The sequence below is a fragment of the Bombus fervidus genome, chromosome 13, assembly GCF_041682495.2.
Source record: "Bombus fervidus isolate BK054 chromosome 13, iyBomFerv1, whole genome shotgun sequence".
Classification (NCBI taxonomy): Eukaryota; Metazoa; Arthropoda; class Insecta; order Hymenoptera; family Apidae; genus Bombus; species Bombus fervidus.
The window spans coordinates 305,279-326,843 of record NC_091529.1 but is presented as its reverse complement, the minus strand read 5'-3'; the positions used below and the strand labels follow the sequence as shown (position 1 = coordinate 326,843).

General features: G+C 28.9%; 3 protein-coding genes and 1 long non-coding RNA gene across 7 annotated transcripts in view; 2 read left to right on the top strand and 2 right to left on the bottom strand.

Annotated features, from left to right (window-relative positions):
* Positions 1 to 15: 15 nt before the first annotated feature.
* On the top strand, positions 16 to 1,799 carry LOC139993724 (uncharacterized). Its single transcript, XM_072015709.1, has 3 exons — positions 16 to 83; positions 307 to 1,348; positions 1,426 to 1,799. The coding sequence occupies exons 1-3, from the start codon at positions 31 to 33 to the stop codon at positions 1,708 to 1,710; spliced, it is 1,380 nt and encodes a 459-aa protein (XP_071871810.1). The 5' UTR covers positions 16 to 30; the 3' UTR covers positions 1,711 to 1,799.
* A 37-nt stretch (positions 1,800 to 1,836) lies between these two features.
* On the bottom strand, positions 1,837 to 5,819 carry LOC139993723 (coiled-coil domain-containing protein 22 homolog). The gene is made up of 8 exons (XM_072015707.1): positions 5,643 to 5,819; positions 4,994 to 5,165; positions 4,615 to 4,915; positions 4,298 to 4,542; positions 3,795 to 4,211; positions 3,270 to 3,710; positions 2,991 to 3,163; positions 1,837 to 2,260 (listed from the first exon to the last, which is right to left on the bottom strand). The coding sequence occupies exons 1-7, from the start codon at positions 5,690 to 5,692 to the stop codon at positions 3,044 to 3,046; spliced, it is 1,746 nt and encodes a 581-aa protein (XP_071871808.1). The 5' UTR covers positions 5,693 to 5,819; the 3' UTR covers positions 1,837 to 2,260; positions 2,991 to 3,043.
* A 750-nt stretch (positions 5,820 to 6,569) lies between these two features.
* Pns (DENN domain containing pinstripe) overlaps positions 6,570 to 21,565 on the top strand; it is a 75,004-nt gene continuing 60,008 nt past the window's right edge. For 2 of the 4 annotated variants that reach the window (XM_072015702.1, XM_072015705.1), the window contains exon 1: positions 6,570 to 6,876. In XM_072015702.1, coding sequence (XP_071871803.1) covers positions 6,759 to 6,876 — 118 coding nt within the window. In that variant the 5' untranslated portion in view covers positions 6,570 to 6,758. The remainder of the gene's footprint in view (positions 6,877 to 21,565) is intronic. The other 2 variants (XM_072015704.1, XM_072015706.1) reach the window with 1 other exon arrangement.
* On the bottom strand, positions 18,072 to 19,558 carry LOC139993717 (uncharacterized). The gene is made up of 3 exons (XR_011801436.1): positions 18,807 to 19,558; positions 18,565 to 18,702; positions 18,072 to 18,468 (listed from the first exon to the last, which is right to left on the bottom strand). It is a non-coding gene; the product is annotated as an uncharacterized lncRNA (long non-coding RNA).

Here is a 21,565-nt window from a genome sequence, read left to right as displayed (position 1 = left end):
CAGCTGGATTCATTGAAATCAAATGTGTTTATGTTGAAAGTACTCTCAAAATTTTGGGAAATATATAAAATAGTTTATAATGGGTAATGTAAATAGAAACGCATAAATAAGAATTACAGCTTGATTTTATTAGTACTGTGCACATTTAAAACAACGTAACATATTTCTTTTTATACATTATATTACAATTGTAATTGTAACCTTTCTGTTTAATTTGATTGCGCAAATAAAAAGATATCAAAGCTACCTTTTCAAGAATATGATCTAATGACAAAAAATGGAGTACAAAATGTTGAAAATATTTAGGTCTGGTAAAAAATTGTATCATGAGTTCCACAAAACTGCGGTGCAAAAACGATCTTTTTTATCAGAAGCGTACCGGTGCGAGAATGCATGGAAAGCTCGTCTGCAATTTCCGTTACTCCAAAAATACAAACCGGAGGATTTATTTATAACCTTGGACAATAAATTTTTTGTTGATGGAAAAGTTAGTGCCATAGATATAGATATATTTGTAAATACCATACAAAGCAAAGATCAGGTAGAAGAATTATTGAATATAATCCAGAAACTACGAAAAAGTGCAGAAACAACAAATACCTTAGATTCAACACATCATGCTGTCATAAGATATTTATTTGATAATGATCTTACTGAACAACTTATGAATGTGTTACATGACAGACTTAAATATGGTATTTTTCCTGATTATGTGTGTTATAACATGCTCATGGATGCATATATAAAAAAAGAAGATTATGCCAGTGCTGTAAAAGTTGCTGTTTTGCCTATGTTGCAAGAAGATACTGACAACTTGATAACTAATGCACTATCTATATATGCTTGTCATAAATATTTAGAACATACAGATACATGGCAAAAACCATCAGAACCAATAGAAGATACTAAAGAAGAAATAAAAATACGTGTGGATTATCTTAGAAATCCTTTCTTTGATGACCATTTTGATCTTACTGATCCAATTGATTTAATTGGAAAAACACTGGCTTTCCAGGGAAAATTTATGAACAATACATTAGGAAGGACTTGTCAATTGAGAGGTCTAATATTATATAAAAAATATCAAGATGCATCAAAGTCAATAAAACAATGGTTAAATGAAGTCGAAGGAGATATTGTTTACAATGAAGTTTTTGACTTAATTGAAAATGACAAAGGAAAAGTACATAAAGAAAAAGCAACAAATGAATTTGAACAATTAATGTCAGAAGTCAATGTGTTAAAAGAAAAGAATTTGTGTAAGGATAATTTAATTGAAGCACTAGAAAATAATGTTAAATCTGCAGTTGAAAAGCAACACGATATAGATATAAATGATCAGTTACAGGTAATTGAAAATTCATTAAAAAATACAAAAGGAATATTAATTAAATCTATTATTTATTATTTTGCTTAATATTTCAGAAATATACTGAATGGGAAGAAAAAAGACAATTAATACTAGATAAACAGATAGAGGAAATAAATCGAAAGGCCAAACTGCTGGAAATAAACAAATTGAAGGAAGAAATGAAGAAACAAGAACGATTTTTAACTTTCTTTGAAAATGAAGAAGAAATAGAACTACAGATAGAAGAAATGGAAGCAAAGGAAAAGGAAAATATGGAAAAACTCCTTAGTAAACATGGCGTTCAACGGAAACTGAAGAAATTAGAAGGAGAAAAAGAATATATACCACCTATGCTTTAAATTCAGAAAGAGTAATTTTTGACATATTTTAATTTTTTAATAAATGTGTATAGTTAAAACCTTAATAAATTAAATACTTTCGAAAACTATGTTTGAAGGGTTTATAATAATAAAAAACAGTAAAAATATGTATCATATTATTTATCTCTCATATTTTGTACATAATTGCTTAAAGTATTTTCTTAAATGTTTATTATGTAAGTTTATAGCGGATATCTTCAAAGCCACTTATTTCTTAGAAATATGAAAGTTAACTGTACAATTAAAGTTTATGCTAAAAAAATTATTAGGCTTTGTAGCAAATAACGTTCCGTTTTGAGCGTTGATATTGAATCCATTTATGTCACATCTTGGCCCTCTTGTAAACACGATTAGCGAATTACATATAATTTTACATTACACACAACTTTGGGCCAAGGCACAGTTTTAACAGTTACTTTTAAATTTAGAATAACTGTTAAAAACTATTTTATAGGCAGCAATATATTAAATCCTGCATAACTATAAAGTTTGGTCTTCGTAATCGTATTATTCGTTTATGAGGAATGTTCTGTAAATACAATAATATAATTTTACTTTTGGTAAAAATTTTCTAATTAAAGCTTTAGCTCATTCTATCTTTAACATTAACACTTTGACTGCCACGCGGAAATAACATGTTTCGCTCAAGACGCCACGGGAGTATTTTTATTATTCAAAGCATATAATGGCAAAAGGTGGCGTCGTGGTAACAGTTGATAGCGACATATTATAACAAGGATTCGTTTATTTCAACAAACTATTCGCATTCGTTATTTCGTCGTAAGCAAAACGTCCAGAATATATTGTTGGAATGTGTAGAAGATATTAGTAAACAGTATTTGCTCATTCTATATATAATAGTAAGTTATGTGCACACTTCTAACTTAAATTATATATATGATTATAAAGCAGCATTTAGGATTATTTTCTAAGTTGTATTTATAATAATATTCGTAAATTACTCCTCAAAGATATGGATGCAAACACAGTGCACCGTTAGATGCAAGATTTGTTCGCATTTTTTTTAATTGATGTTCTAATAAAAATGTTTAATTGTTTAATGGGGCACTTTTTGTTTCAAAATATCTTTTATTTATCGGTTATATTCAAAATGCTCTAACTGTCAATTTTCATACAATTTTTACAATTGTAAGAAGTTTAAGCGCTCCGGTCACCAATGACCACGGTGGCGTCACAGGAGAAACCGTGGCCGGTCATATATGACCAACGTGGCAGTTAAAGTGTTAATTGAACTTTACCTGGTCGTTGTTATTACAAATAATATATCGTAATATCACAGATTATGTAAAAATCACGAAGTTTTACTCTGTAATTGTGCCGTTAATTCTGCTGTTTCTTGTTTCATTTGTCTCAAATCAGCAGTTATCCTTTCCAAATTTGCTCCAACATTTTTTGTAGCTTCAGAATCAATCTAAAATTCATTGTAACACTCTAATTATATTAAGTTTCAATAATTTGACAGCAATATAAAAGTCATCTTCAAAGATATTATTACCTTTATACTGTAAGATACTTACCTGCTCTTCTAAGTCTCTTATTTCTCTTATAGTCGCACCTGTTTCTTCTACTAAACTTACGAGTTCACTACAATCAGAATGAAGTGTGGCCAATAATTTATAAGCTTTTCTTGATGCCTCATTCGTTCTTGCATCTCGAAATATTAATTCATCAGCAACAGTAAAGGACCTTTCTAATCTGCCTGTGAGTGTGTTAATTTCTTTTTGGATTTCACGTGTGTCAGCTAATACTTTATTAATCTCATCTCTTTGTTTTCTAATATTGTTAATTATTTCTAAAATTCGTTGAGTATATGCGGACCTATTCACTTCTTTAGGGAGTTTTTGAACTTCGATTACTAATTGTGAATATTGTTGATCTTTATTACGACATTCTTCTTGTAATTCTCTCTCCTTCTCTTTTAGTAACTTAATATCATCAAGCTTCTTCTGACTTGCACTCTAAATATATATATTCAATACATGAAATTTTGAATTTACATGAATAATTTGAATTTTATTTTATATTAAGATGATAGTACTTACAGCTTTAGTAGAATGCTTTTCTCTTTCTTGTCTATACTTTTGGATTAGAGGTACTCTATGTTTCTCCCACTGATTACCTAAATTGATTAATTTATTTGTAGTAACTTCAATTGCTGCCTCTAGTTTCTTAATATTTTCTTCACCATCTTGAAACAGATCATAAATTCTTGCTTTAATCTTTTTTTGTTCTTCATTAATTGTTAACTCTTTCTCCTCATTTTGATAATTTATCGATACTTGTGCTACACTGGTACTTAGGTTCTTGATTGCATCTTGCAATTTTTCTATGTCATTTCTGGAACATTCACATTCTATTTTTATTTTTTCTATCTGTAAATCTTGTTTTTCCATCTTATTTAATACGTTTTGTTCTATAATCTTAGTTTCTTTAGTGCCATTATCTTTTATCTGAGGTTGCTATATACAGAAAGATAATAAAAAATTAATAAAACAGTCTAGAATGAGACTGTGTGAACATCGTTACCAATATTTTTGTAGCTTACTTTGCAAGGTAATGTTCTATCTTTTATTAAATTCCTATTCAGAAAATTAACATCACCAGATATATTAGCCTCAATAATTTTATTGCAATATTGTTTATTTAACCAATTTATTTGATCAAGAATACTCATTGAATGTGTATGAAGAGCTCTTGCATTGTAAGATATCAAAGAAGGTAAAAATGATGATTCATTTTGCACTTGCTCAGGCACAGATTGCAGATAATGTATGCAATAATCTTGATATTCTATGACAAACAAAATTTTCTAATCAAAATATTATTATAATATTAAAATATATTAAATGTAAGCAATATTACCTTCTTTACTTTCCATTTTTGGAACTTCTAAATTCACAGATTTATAAGGGATTCTTGCTCGTCCTTTATTTCTAAATCCTTTTGTATGACAATAATGTGGTAACCATGAAACTGATAGACTTTGTGTTATTGCTGTTGCTATAGATTTTTCTAGTAATGCAATATTGCTAACAGGTTCACTTAGAGGTTTATCACTTTCTTTAGGTAATTTTTCAATAAGAAACATGAAAACTTTCCTTAGGTCTGCTTCTGAGCTATATAAAAATGTTTGGTAACCAATATCACCTTTGTAGCCTAATTCCTAAATTTAGAAACAATATGTCAATAAAATTAAAATATCACAATTGCATAAATAATTTATATGTTTATAAAATCTTACTGAACATGCTTGAGCAAGTGTAGCACCTAGTCGAAATCTGGCTGCCATATTTATAGGTAAAATTGTTGACAATCCAAGTCCTGGTCTTATTATGTCTAAACATTTTACTGTTGCCTCTACTATCAATTCTGTGTTAAAACCACTGAGATTTGTTATATTCTCTGTTATGTCACTAAAAAAATTGATGTTAAAAATTTGCAAAGTATTTTTATATGAATAATACTTTATTTAATTTTGAATTGCTAAAGCTGAGTTAAGTAATGTAATTTACATAACATATGTGTCAAATGAATATTATTTAGGTTGATAATCAAACTCTGCAATATACATGTACAACAAATTGAAATAAATTTTTTTATTCAATCTTGCAATTCATAAATTATATCACACTTTTGCAACTATTTATTAATCATTTAGTATTTGCAAACACTGTTTCAATGTCGCGATCTATATATATATATATATTCTTTTTTTTAAGTAATATCGTAATGTCTTCCTGTTTGATAAAATAAATTACAAATTATTATTTGGAAGTATAAAATATAATTCACATAAACATCACCGCCCACTTTCAGTCATATAAAACCGGTTGACATCAGATATCAAGAGTTTATTAAATGCATAACACGTCGCTGAAAATAGATCTTACCAGCCTATTTGACGCAATGAATGAATGATTATATTGTCAACTTCCTCCATTATCCGTAAAAATGTGAAAATCCTATACTCTTTTACTATATTATTGTATTGAAAGAAATTTAACTTGAACTGCACAAATCTAACCTGTTCATGAGTGAACAAACATTTGTGCACTATTATACAGATGGCGCGATAAATTATCAGTTTTACCAACGCGAAATGTATTCATACTACACACACATATATTAATCGTTTCATTATTTCTCATCTGTGATTTATATAATAATCCTTGAAAAAGAAATAAAGTTTCATGACCATAACTGAGACATATAATGTAATATTATATAAAGCTATAAAGCAACCACAAATCTTTTCTTAAATTTGCATTTTATGCAAATAAATAATCAGATTTACTATTGTACCAAAAAACCTTGAACATTTCTTATCACGTGATAATAATTAATTTTTGCTTTTATTTATATTTGTACAAAAATATTCGATTAGAAATCAAGATAAAAATTGTTTTATATATATATATATGATATGTACAAATTGTTCAGATTATTACTTCATAGCGTTTTAAACAATTATATAAATTATCTTTTAAAAAATCTATTTAAACCATAGTGAAACTTTATCCTTTTCTATTTTTTTCACAAATCTGTCATTTACAAAAATAACGTTGGAAAATAATAGCATAGGCATTCGATTTTATATAAAGATTATAAGTTTTATTTTTCAATAAATTTTATTTCTCAATAAACATCAACCAATACTCGGACTCGTTGAACAAATTCAAATCAAATAAAAATGTATTCGGTATTTTAATTTGTAAATTCGGATCGATCTTATAATTTAAAATTACGCGCCAGCTTTCAGCCCCGACTACGAGAATCGATTTGTAGGCAAGTTCACGTGACAAAGTAAAGATCAATTATTCGCGGCGAGAGATCCGCACTCCGCGGAGTCGTGCGTTACGTTCTGTACGCGTCAACATCAGCTGTTGTTTCGCTGTCGCGTGAAATGACAGTTTCGTGGAGGTTCATAATGTGGAAATCGTTTTCGTGAGGGTGCTTCTTCGTCTACCGCGGAGGTGAGCCGTATCTGATCTTTTTCTCCGGGTAAGATGAACGGGAGCTTGGGAATAATGCGCGGACCAGAACAACATCCTCAGAGATTCGCGGATTATTTTGTCATATGCGGATTAGACAAAGATTCAGGCCTAGAGCCAGACAAGTATTTCGGTGAGTCCCACTATTTTTTTCTGAGCATTTTTGGTAAAACGAACGATAGTCCTCTTGATACGAATCGTTTAGTATTTATTTAATCTCCAACGAGAGTTGGAATCGCTGTTATGAATATTCGGTGGCTTTTATGGTTTGACAGAAAGACTGCGCTACAGTTGCAATTTTCGAAATCGCTAGATTGCGCAATGATAGATAATATCACAGAGCAGTGTCAGTTATTTACGTCTGTAAGATAGCTTGTATTTAAGAGTCCGAAAAGATTCATTAGTTCTCATTATCTTTTCATTTTTGGTTTATCGAGTTCTTTTTGTTGATTGTAAGATTAGTTTCTTTGTTAATTAAGGGGCGAGGTTTATGTAAAGCATAGGTTGTATAACTACTTATTTTATTTGCACGTGATTGACACGTGAATTTCAATCGATGCCATTATACCCTTTATAAAATATATCCCTTTGAGCGGACTCGTTGAGAGTTCTACCAAACACATCGTCAGTATCTTCTCGTAATATAAAGTGATAAAATATTTTTTAAAATTTTAGATATACGTCTTATATTCAAGTATGCTAGATAGCATATCTTCTGTAATAATATTTTCCTGAATGAATGTTTTATTCTTGTTATGTTTTCAAATACAAATAGCCATCAATGTCAACATATCATATATAATCTTGTTAAGTTAGTAACATAAAAAGAAGCCACATTTTATAGAACCTTGTACGCTCGATAATAATCAAGTTCATAGTGTATTTTTATTTTCATATTTTTTAATGCCACTTAAATCGATATTTTCAGTTGCTTATTTTAATCTTCCGTAAAAAGGATGTTCGTTGCACGTTTTAACATGTTGCCATTATCAATATTATTAAATGTTAAGTGCAATAAACAGTATTCGTTTATCATTAGTACGTTACTACATAACTATTATTTTGATAATTTAGGTATATTATTTATATATACATTAGAGAAAAATATGTTCCGACTATCTTGTTATTTGTACGAAATAAATTCTAATGTTACTCGTAATTTCAAGTTAATTACAAATAGAGTAACAAGTCTTAAACATTTTTATTCTGATTTACAACACAGCAGTCAAAATTATACAATACTTATTACAGTTTACACTAGTACAGTATATTTTATTAAAATCTATTTCCTAAGCTGCTTTCGTCTAATAAATATTTTTTATGATATAATATCAATATATCAGTATAATGAAAGTTTTTGGTATTATCTATTCAGTTAATTTTTTTGCCACGAAAATATAACTCATTATTATAAATAGAATTATTAATTAAATTGCGAAATATTTGTATAATATATTATTTCAAGCAATAAAATTTATCTCGATTTATATTAGGTGCTTATACTTTTTTAGGTGTACTAATTGTTATCGATAAATTGATAATTGTCAAAGCGAAATTATTTCGGTTATTCACGTGTCCGATTAGCCAATGTCTTCATTTTCGTACAAAACTTGTAAACATCACTGTTTATGTGCAATGATTAATAGTTCGTAGCAAGATGAGAAAACAGGCGGTGTCGTTGAAAATGCAATTACTAGCCTAATTTGTTAGTCAACTTTGTTGAATATTTTACTGTTGGTCGACTGACGGTTAGCAACACTCAACCGTGCAAAACCGCTGGAAACACGAACAATGAGGGCACAGGAAGCAACGGATCTTCTTGGGAAGAAAGATGTTTCTCTCGTTTGAACGATTTTTCCTGAGAACGACTCGGAAGATCGTTTTACACAGTATAGTAGCATGATATCGTTGAGAAAATTCCGCATTAGAAACTGCACGCGTGGAATGATGACCATTCGTTCTGTTATAGTGATTGGCCGCTGCTTCTTGTGTTTATTTACGTAATTTCTACAAACTTGGCGCAATGCTTATTTAGATTAGCATTTCACGGCCATGTTTGTTTTTCCCTTATACTCTATTTACTACTAATACTTCGAAAGAAGACTTGCTTCCTTTATATGGTAGGAAATAGGAAGTTGTGAAAATGCAGTTTTGAATAAAAAATTAGAGAAAATTGCAATTGCAGGTTTTTGCTTAAATATTACATAGTATAATTAAAGATCGCTTTTTACTATTGTCTCTATTTCTGTTCATTTGTATTCGAAACAAGAATTACACATTTGTGTTATCATAAATACATTGTCAGATATATTACGTACATATTACAAAACACGAAGCAAAGGTTTTGATAAAGACAGTAATTTATTGTATGGGATAAAGTGCGTCTTATATATTATTATTATTATTATTATATATACATATTATATATAGTCAGTTACTAAAGTAAACGTACTCCTCTTAAATAGAGGATATTAGATATGGTAAAAATATTAGCCCTACGAAGTCTTTTGACACGCTAAGACACATATTGATAAAATATAATACAATTTATTCATTTTCACCTTCATTAAGAAATAAGAATTAAAAAAAGATATAAGAGACAATGTTACAAAACATACATATAGTGTTATACCTACGTGAGATAAAAAAATGTTAGTAGGCTTAATATTATATTTTTATCAATGTATGTATTAATATCTTGCAGGTCTTTCGTAAGCATCAATAGTATTCTATTATCTTCTCGATGTTGAAAAAATTGAAAAGTTGTATAGTTTTTTATCTAATTTTATCCCAAGATTTCAATTCTTTTCATTCCTTTTAGAAATATACAATAATAATAATAATTGCGTTGTTATGTAAATATAAATAATTTTATGACATAATGCATTTTTAGTTTCTTTGTTAAGTTAGATGCACAAAATTAAACCGTACTAAAACCGCATGTAGATATAACTTGTATTTAATCATATATACAACAAATACATAATTACAGTATTATTCTCATGTCTTATATTTCGCATTATTTATTAAATTCTTTTGCTAAGTATATATAAAATCTCCAGTTGGATATCAATGAAACAAAACAATTTACAAATGAGTAATTGCTTTGTCCTTAGAAGCATATTTTGATCAAGTTATATGTGCTTACTATTTCCAAACAGACGTACTCAAACAAGATACGTATGTTTTCATATAAGAGCATCAAATGTCGTTCTTAGTCGATCGTATCAGCTTCTTGGAAGAATTTATGTAATGTCGTTAGTTTTCCAAGGTGGATGGACGTAAGGCGTAACTCAATCCTGAAAACTCGCGCGCTAGCCGATGAAAGTGGCTAGTATTGAGTTACGACACACTTATTTCGCTACGAATTTCTACGGTTGTTAAGTGCAACACGTGTGTGCATCTTGGTGTGTGGTATTTTACTATATCATACCGCAATTTATCACTAGCTTCTAGTGTTATACATTAACATTCTACGTTTATGATTTAAGTTCCTAACAAATATAAAGTAATGATTTCAATTAATAATTTTGACCTGAATTAAGCTCCTAGTTACAAGAAAATTACAATAGATTAGCAATTAATTGTTAATGAGATAATTATGAGGTTTTAGTTAGATGAATTTTTGCTGAAAGGAATTTAATTTACTTTTAGAATATTTTAAGTGTATTTATCTATTTGAAATTTTTAAGTTTTAATTATTTATGTTTTGAGAAAAAAGTTTTGGACCATAATTAGATTACAATAAATATTATTTTACCTTCTTTGTCATTAAAAATTTCAGCTTTAGTCTAAATTTCTCAATTTCCAATTTTATATACTAATTATAATATTATAGAAAATCCAAAATATTGAAAAGATCTCGAAAATTAACTTCTTTTTATAGATTAATTTTGAATGTTTTAAAAATAAATAATACGTAAAGTGTTTCTACACCACCAATTCTTTTTTTATGAGAATTTTTTTTCTTTTTTGTCGAATTTATTTATGCAGAAGTAAACGTTGTAATCTTATCCGAAAGGGATAAAAGAATGTTGTACGCGTGGAGACTTTGCCAGTATAGATTGAAAAAAACGCGGCATGAAACGAGACGCAGTTTGTACTTTTACCAACGTTCGGCTGAAAAATACTCGGGCTATAAATTGAAATGTAATTCTGGCGCGCCCGAGAAGCGTATCTCATTCTGCGCGACGAACAAAGGCTAATTGTGAACAATGGCAACAAGAAGGAGATAATTCCCGCTTTCGTTGAATTGTAACCTTCGACCTCGTCCGTTCGACGTGTTTAGCCGTGTCGCGTAAAATGAATATTCTTAGTGACGCGTTGAAAGAGTTGTTGATGAAACCTATTTAATTTTCAGATATCAAACATTTCATAATAGCTATCTTATCAAAATTGCGTAGCCACTTTTTTATATCAAATATAATTTTGCTAAAATATGAACTCTGATAGAACTGTACACAAATTATGGCAAATTGGAATGTTAGTGGATGAAATTAAGTTTGGAGTAAAATGTAAATATAAAATAATTGACAATTGAATGAAATTGTTAATTAAAAAGATTTTTGATAAAATAAACGATCCGTGAAATGTATTTGGTTGTAAAAAAAAGACATTCTTTTATTGTCGTAATGTGTTATACAAATACACGATGAATTTAAATTATTAATGAAAAAACAAATTTTTGCTTTATATGTTTACAAAAATTGTTTTATGCATATTGTATCTTAGGATAATTATAAACAATGAAAAAGCATTTGGATTACTAACAAAAGCCACTTGTTTTATTTGTAAGAAAATTTGTAAGAATAAGAGAAAAGGAAAAAGAGAAGGAAAAGTTAGGTAGCTTTCCGTATGGTATATTTCATGATAGTAGTTTCCTCGAGTTTTTCTAAAAAAGAAAGTTCTCGAATAAAGCGCGGTGCGACAAAGAAACGGAGGGGAATTCTAAAGATACTGCACGCTGAGAGCAGCTGCAACAGATGCAGCGCAATGCATCGTGAGCAGCCTGAACACCCTCAAGGGTAACAAAATTAATCAGAACACAAGAGCGTTTCGAAACGAAGTTCATTTATTTGTCTAGCGCGGTATTAATAATCTAGTTAGGATGTTATCTAACTAAGGTTTTTTAGTCAATTGAATTCAAGATATCATATCAAATATATATCCCTAATAATATACTTTTATTATATTAAAACATTTTTTAAATAGCAAACGCAGCTTCAAAAAACGTTATACAGGCTAGATTTTTAATAGATATTTATTTGTTCTTTTTTCGTGCAATTAAATGTCATTGGTGAAAAACATAATAAGTAGTTTGAAACAGTTTCACATCAAACCTATATTTTCATTTGATTTTGAGATTATGTGTTTTTATCATCTTCGTGAACATTACAAAAATATTAATAAAATTATTCTTTCTGCACTCTAGTATTACTTAAATTAAATTAACATAAGAATTATGTCAATAATATTCATTTCTTAAAAAACATCGTAGACATATTTTCTACTTTCAAAAGACTTGTGTCTGTAAATGTATCAAGTCATTGCTCCTTTCAATTATTTTATGTTAAAATATTTCTTCGTATTTATCTTTTAGTTATCAAGTGATGTAAATGTCAGAAAATTAAAAGGGACATTATATTTTTGCTATGTACTAACAATAACATGCTAACAATAAAAGAAAAATGCGGAAGAAGTTATGTCACATTTTCTATTTTTCATATATGAATAGTTTTAAAGTTCAATATATTGTCAGTTAATCCCCTGCTATAAAAATTATCTTTCTATTTGATCTCAAAATTAGTTTTGCTACAATGCTAAACATCTATTTATTCAGCTTCTCTTTGCTTTCATAGTTATACTTTTAACTTCGACATGTCGTTAAATATATCTTTGAATCTAATAGGTTATTTTCACTTCTATCTATTTTATATTTAAATATTAATTATAAGGTGACATTAACAAATCAACAAAGATGTATTCATTTGTTTTTTCCACAACCTTTATTTTTAGTATTTTGTATTTTTAGTACTTTTAGTATTTTAGTATTTGAAATAATACATGTTAATTTTCTAAATTATTTATATAAAAAGATGTTTATATCGATAGATATATACTATCTGCTAATAAACAAATAGTTTTGTAAATTATAAGTATTGTAAATATAATTTGTTCTGGAATTATAAAAAATTTATTTTAAGAAGATAATTGAATTTGTTTTTAAAAATGAATAGTAGTGTATCGAATAAAACAGTTATCATTTACAGGTTTGTTACTTTGTGGTTTGGATGATTTCCAGTACAATAGATTCACATATCTCCGAATCCCAATAGAAGCAGCCAGTACGCTCAGACTCACCCATTCGTCAATTTAATATGTTGGTATAGTGAGACGGCTCGATCGATCCAGTCGCTCGCAAAGTTCAGTTATTAAATACGTCTGCTTCGTTATGGTAAACGATGCTTGTCAGAGGATGATAATAAGCCAGAAAAATGACTTTTCTTAATTAATTTCTACTTTGCAACTATTTGTGAACAATGTATCTTATAAAAGAGAGTCTATATATTTTAAAGTTACCAGAAACGTCAATGACTAAATGGTTCATATAAACCGATAAATATCGAAATCGATGTTTATTGTGGCGATAGCTTGCCGATAATTATTAGTAGCATCTGCATTATCGATATTTACCGATATGTATTTAAGTGAATTTCAAAGTGTTATTATGAAAACATTAAAAAATACAACGTAAAAAACATTAAACATGCAAATGGTACGAGAAAATATATTTGATAAAATTATCATTTCATAAGGGTAGATGAAAATAAACATGATTGCTTAAACAATTTACTATATATTATATTGTACAAGAATTATATTGTGGGCTTAGATTTCTGGTATAGGTGATGTCAGAGAAATTCCATAGCTCAAAATTAGAAGAAATTCAAGAGTAACAAAATTACGTTACAGGCTTCATTTTTGAGTGGATAGAATTTGGAAACATGGCAACTAACATCTGTATTTAACTAATTCCTGACTGCATCTGAGTGAACAATTAACAGGAAGTTCTACTACATGTTAAGATAAGTCGAAAATGTGAAATAAAATTTTTGCGCCTGTAGTCTTATTCCTGATAAAATGTTAGAATAAAAAAATTTTTAGAGTACATGTGTACTGAACTATTTTTTGACTCGATATTTCCAAAACGACTTTCTCCACTTTCCAAACTTCCCTTTTGTCAAAACGAAGCATTAAATATAAAGTTTTACTCTACTTATCAATTTATTCAATCAATTCATCAATTTTCAACTTATTATATTTTGTTATCTAGGATATGTAATCCTCGTTCGATTGATTGATTCGATCAGAATTTTTTAGAAAACTTTTTCTTATTGTGATTACTTCTGGAAAGTTTGATTATAGGTACGTACATATTCGGTGTCGTAAGTATTTCGTATAGTTTAAAATGAGGATAACGATGAAAATAAAAGACATAATAAATGCAGGAGAAAGTACGATAGAAATGTTGTGCTAAATAGGAGAATCGCTTACGTAGATGTACATATGATATACACTCTTTAAAACAGAATAACATTTTCAGAATTGAACCAAATGAGTTTTTTTTAGAAATTAGAAGAATTTATTTATTAGGTGACGTAAAAAAATTTTTTAAAACTTTCTACAACTTTTTTATATGGCTCTGTAATGAAAATTTAAACACATCTTGGAAATTTATGTGTTATACATAAACTAGACATTCTAGCTTATCAAAAGAAGAAAAAAGTCGAATCATTCGATCCCTTTTTAAAAAAGTTGTTCTTTTTTATAGAGTGCAAATATAAATAGTAATTGTACATACATCAATTTTTGTAAACTTATTTTTTTGTTTCTTCTAAAATTAGTGTTACGAATGGTATTTCAGCGGTGTTGTAATATAATGTACAATGTATAGTATTATAGTAGTATAGTTCTGTATTATTTCTTCTATTATATGTATTTTACGATAATATAGATTTTTGCTATAAAAGCAAATAAAAAAAAGTATATATATATATATATATATATGTATATTATTTAGAAGCTTTTGTGATTTCAGGAACATAATTGTAAAAGAGATGTCTATATTTTGTTAATAAAATTTAATTAGTTACCTATACATTTAATACCAAGATCATATGTAATCCATGAAAAAAGAGAAGCTTCCAAAGTGATATTGAGTTAATTTAAGAACTAACGCAACAAATAACAAGGTAACATATAATCTAAGTATAATATCTAATCCACAATAAAATCATCTAATTGCCGTTCGTTTCTGCGAACTGTTTTCTCAATTCAAGCAAACGTGGTTAGGTACGTGTATGTTTAACTGAGAGCATACATAATTCGATCGGCGTACGGTATAATGAAAAGAAGGGAACAATACATTGCATTAACATGTAACAGTCATCGATGCACTTTTATTTAATAGGAAACATATAGACCTGTGCAATCACGTTTGTTGTAATATCGCAGTAGAATTGAAACTTTCCAAAAAAGCAATTTTGCTAGAATCGCAGGCACTATCGAAATATGTCTAGATATTGTAAATATGTATAGAGTTGATGTTGCGTACGTCGCATAGCGTAACATTTTAATACTCTGGCAAGATAAAATGTAATTTTGATATAGATGTATACAAATTTATTGTGAATTTATTGAGAATGAATATTACAAAAGTATTTACAAAATATTACAAAAGTTTTCGCCAGAAAACATACAAATTGTTCGAAAAAATAATCAACATTTAATAGCTTGATAATAATGACTGATAAACTGACTTTCTTCGTTTGATCATATGTCACGTATTACATATTTACTCGAATTTTTTTTACAATTTTATTATACCGATATCCAAGCGTGAGACTTTTATGTATGCACTGTTATATGCTGTTATTCGGGATATGTCCATGTTTTTTTCAATGAGAATTTTATTAATCTTTTAGATCCTTATAACATTTAACACGTAATTTAACCTCTCTTTTTACGATTAGGCTTTACGATTAGACTTCGAGGCAATACAATAGATACGTAAAAGATTATTTCAGACAAACGATGACATTTATCATTCAATGTCAGCGTTTGTTTTATTTTACGGTAAACTGATAATGTTTTGGCATCAATGTTACAAATGAATTAATTTTTCTTTCTTTAAGTGTTTGACATATTTTAGTACTTGTTTCAAATTGAAAATTTCATTTTGTAACTGAAAATTTTTAACAAATTTTTATTTTGCGTATCTCTTATTGAAAATCGGGTGTTTTTAAATTTGAAAATTATAATTCAAGTAACAAGTTACAAAGTTGGAAATTAAGAATCCCATTAATCTGCTACTATCAGTTTTACTTTTACTTTTGCTATCATTCCTGTAATACTTTTCATACTTCACTTAACTTTTTCAAAAAAAAAGAAATACTAAATACTTATCAACATTTAATTGAATATTATGTCTTATGTTAGAAACTAATATTTCTTAGGATATTCGCGTAAAATTATTTTTGTATGTAAATTACATTAAAGGAAGGTAATTTATTATTTTGAGGCAGAATATATAGATGGCACAAGTTTTTACTAAGAATATATATGTGCACATATTTTGAGAATATCTTCTAGGTTTTAACCAGCTCTTTGAAAATACTCCTCTGTGTGTCACTTTCTCTTTGATTTTGATTCGTTTTTCTTTATATTCGGTGAAAACAGCGCGTCCAATGCTTGTGTACACGCACCATTTTTGTGAAAAAGGATTTGTGCTCATATAATGCATTTATTTTTATCGTTGTTTGTCTGCTCACGAATTCTACGGGTCACTACGTTTCATTGAATCGTCCACGATACCAACTATCTATGACGTATCATTGATTTGAAGATCACCGACTTTTGGAATTTAATAGGAACGAATGTCGATGCCAATGGTGCATTTAGGAAATAACGTTAATTTGTGTCGATGACTGATTAAGTTTGTCTCGGAATATTATAGTTGTCTTTCTTTAAATTTCTTGTACTTAGTAGAAATAATTAGTATCCATTAGTAGGATTCAACTGAACTTGCAGCTTACTGTTAATTGTTTAAAGTATTTCTTTCTTTTTAATTTTGTTCCGCTCTTTCTGTTCTTTTCAACTTAGTTGTGTTTCTTTTAACATTAACAAATATCTGAAATTTGAACAAAATATGAACAAGTACTTATTGATATGTACGATTTCTCGCTTTAATTTTATGTTAAACATCTTCTTAAAATATTCCAAATGTTTTTTGCTTGCTAAAATAAAAGTAAGATTGAAATACGTATGTACATATATAAAAATTCGAGCGATGCAGCAGAGTTAGATTAGACTTTATAGAGAGCTGTATCACTTTATTTAAAGGACAATATAAACTATTAACACTAAATTATTTTCACATAATATATACTACACTACATTTGAATGGTTATACATGTATAACAATTTCCTGGTCAGCATCTGATTAGTTATTTAAAAGTTAAATTAAATACATTTCCTTAATTGAGTCAGCATTCTTTTTTAGAGGTCAAATACATTGCTATATGTAATCACAATTAAATACCTGCATCATAACCGAAGATGATTATAGCTTTTGAAGTTGTGATTGTACTATGTACCCACATCAACGACATTTACAATCCTTAGTCTGTGAATATCAATTAAAAATATACATATCTGGTTTTACACAAAGGATTTTTTGTATTTTGGTCCCTACGTTATTCTATTTTTCCTTTATTTCACGACGGAATAAAGGAAGAGCTATTCTGTCTAGAAGAGTCTTGTTTCCGGTAAACAGTATAGGTTATCAGTAAACGATGGCTGTTTACGCAAGGAAAACACATTCATCTAGCAAGTACGCGGAACATGTATCTGTCATATAGTATATATTCGTAAGATAGTAGGTAATCATTTGATTATCTTTTTATTGCTATACAGGGTGACACAATAATGTATCGTTAGATTTTTATAACCTAACATTTAGAATCACGTTTAATTTTATAGTAGCATAGTGCACCATTACTATCGCGAGGAGCATCAATGAAGACGCATTGAGTCAGTTATACGACGATTTAATGATCAATAAACCTGTCTTCATGAAATGGACCTTTCATTAATGTTAAGTACGATGTTAATACTGCAGTAATATTTTTTATCATAATGTATGCTCTTATAAAACATTAATGAGATTTTGATTTCATATTATATAAGGAAGTACATTACCGCTCAAAAGTATCCGGTCACCCTTTTCTGAAAGAGTGTAATTCAATCAGAAGTTTACGGGAAAGTAGAATATTAAGTAATTATCGATATGTCCCTCACCTCATTGATGATGTATGATTTTTTAATATATTGTAGAAATCAACATTTTGAACAATTCTTTCCTATACATATAAATGTATAGGACCGTCGTATGTCCTTAACTTATGTCGGTACCACCACAGTGAATTCTGTCTATAATTCTTCATCCGTGACAACGTATTAAAAATATGGCCGAATAAAATGTCACCTAACTCAAATCTATATATATTATAAATAAAAATAAGAATTAGGTTTGAATTAAGCTTTATTTTATCTCATTGCGTAAGACGATCGAGAACTAATACTAGCGCATAAACAGTCACGGATACACAATCATGGGCAGAATTCATTGTAGTGGTACTGACAGTTCTTTGCAAATCTTTTGAAGCTAAGGTGGAAACAATAAAAAGCTGTTCAGAATCATGTTCTTGACACATACTCAAAAATTATTGAAATCGACGAAAGATAACGTGCTATAACTTACTTGACATTCGTTGTCTTGTCGGAACTTGCGGAACTATTTTGTTGTTTGAAAAGCTCTGAACTATTTATATTTTCTGAATTATAAATCATATGAAGATTTTTTTTCTATTAACACCAGGACCAGCGACGTTATTCCAAACTGTAAACAAACATGATGTAATTTTAAATTAATTGTACATTTTAATTCAATTAAACAATGTACATCTGTATTATTGCTGCTTTTTAAATAAAATTTAAACTTACAATGCATTGGTTCGAATAGTAAAAATTACTTGTAGTCCGCAATTTGTAATTTGCTTACAAATTTAATAAAATTCATATATATGTATGTACTACTGCAGAAAAGCTAACTATGCGCCGATTTCGATGATTTTTTAATACGTGCTGAGGGATATGATTTCGAACAACTTTTTCCTATGCATTTTAGCGTCGGTTTCGCTTAGTGCCGAGATATTTGCAAGAAACTGTCGATACCACTACAACGAATTCTGCCTATAGTTGCGCGTTTGTGGCAATGTATGCGTCGGTTTAGCTACCGGCCGCTAACTGCTTATCTTCTGTTTATAAACGAGAGTTCGTGCTTCTTCGAAAACCTTGTGCGCAACATGAAATGCGAGACTATAATAAATGTCCGTTATAACTCAATTAAATGTGAACATCATTAATGTGTTGGTTTTGAGTTACTTTTTTCAATCAGGTCGCCATGAGGCGGCCGGCTACGCTTCCGTGAGATAAAAATAATTATTCCTTTCGTAAAATAATATCAATTATTTATTCGCCTACTATCTTTATAATTAATTTGTTGTTATTTTACGCAAGCGTTGCCCCGTGGCGGCCGGATTGAAGAATCTAACTCAAAGCCAAACCCAATACATTGATGATATACACTTGTAATTGAATTATAAGTTGTAACAGACGTTTCTTACAGCGTCGCATATGCACGCTGCGCATGAGGTCTTTAAGCTATCCCGACCCTCGTTTATAAACAGAAGATAAGCGGCAGGCAACCAAACTGACGCATACACTACACAGATGCACAACTATAGGCAGAATTCGCCGTAACGGCACCAGGAATTTTTTGCGAATATCACAGAAACTAAATGAGTTCACTTCTTACATGTATAGGAACAAGTTATTCAAAATATCCATTTCTACAACATATCCAAAGATCATCGAGATTGGTGGGTAGTTAGCTTTTCAACAATTTTATCTTCTGTTCTCTTTAGCATTTATGTATTGATCAATTACGTCTGAACATTAAACAGTCCATCATGCAAAGTAATACTTTAATCTAATTAGAAAAATATATATCAAGGGTATATCAAGGGTAAAAAGTGAAAGAGGTATATCTTGATAGGTGATAAAGTGCCAGTTTCTAACATGTTAAATACACCATAGAAAATATATCATTCGTACTTTTCTAATGTTTCCTTCTTCCTCATTGCGAGCGTGGGTGACGTCATCATAAAGGGGGTCATTTATGCGCGAAGGGTCCACGTCATTTAAGTGCGCATTTAAAGGGCGGAAGTATAGTTGCAAAGCCAAGTTCGTATAATACGTATGGGCTACACGAGCAATCATTCCTATGTGTTCCAAAATACTTATAAATTTGGATTATTTACTTATTGCATGGATTATTCTTCTTATCTTGGATTCTTCATTTAATTTATGCAGTTTTATCATGTTGTATAATGATATTTCATTATACTAATTGCTTTTAAACAGTTTGTTTTCAGAACATTGATATTTATTCCCTTAAAACGCAGCTATATAATATTACTTATCGCTTATTTTATAGCAAATATAGAAATCGGAACTCTTTCTGAAAGATAGTACCGAGCATAATTTTATAAACATTTACGTAAAAAAGTTAATGACATAAGGCTTGTTTTATTTCGACACATTTTCTTAAAATTATTTCTAATGAATTTTATGTTATTATTTTATATAATACATTGTTACGATGTATTACTGTAGTATTATTATTTTGCTATATATTATATATTTATGTTAGGGACAAATATCATTAAAAATAATTATACAAATTGTACTTACATACAAAGATCTTGTTTCTAGATCATTAAGCATATTGAGATATTAGATATGATTTATCTTTCTAATATAAAAATTTAAGACTGTTATTTTACTACGTTATTACAGAGAATGAGTCATCTGGTAGTAGAGCTTAAAATAATGTTGTTTTTGGTGGCGTGAGAAAATGTATCAAGTGCGAAAAGTATGTTTTCAGTAAGTACATAATGCCATAAAAAATTTTGTCCTGTATAGGTTCGTTATTACGTGAGTGGTGGCGAAGATAGATTCATTTTACATATAATACCTCTTTCTTTTGAAATTATAATCTGATCGTTAAAAATCACAGGAATTAATGTAGAAAGACGTGTCTTCTTATATATAGTTTATTTTTTACATAATTATTGAAATAATAATCATGTTATTGTAACTACTAATCTATTCATGACAAAGTTATTAATTATTATTGATATATGATCCACACACACATTTTTAAGTAACAATATGTATCTTTTTTAGTACATACTTAAGAATTTTTAATTAAACAAATTGAATGTCCCGTTTAGTTTCACAAATATTTTTCATAAATGATAATTATGTTAATGTATCCTATTTGTAAAAATCATATGCCATCAAATGATAAAGTTTATAAATTTCTTTTTCAATTACTTCGTACTGACCTAATTGAATAAGTTAATTAAGAGATGGAGAGAATTAGCTAAAGTGAAAGTTTAAGAAGGGGATGATCCTGTAACTGAGATACTCTCATCGAAATCGGTCGAAACTAGAATCGTATCTTCTTTCCATACTCGAAACCAATATGTCTAAAAATAACATTTCACGTGTGGTAAGGTAATACAACCCTTTCGTAGATTGAGAAAAAGGTGTAGTATTTGGAGAAAAAGGGATGAAATGTGAAATGGTGGATAGTTTTATGATAATTAAAACTTCTACCGATATTATTATTAATA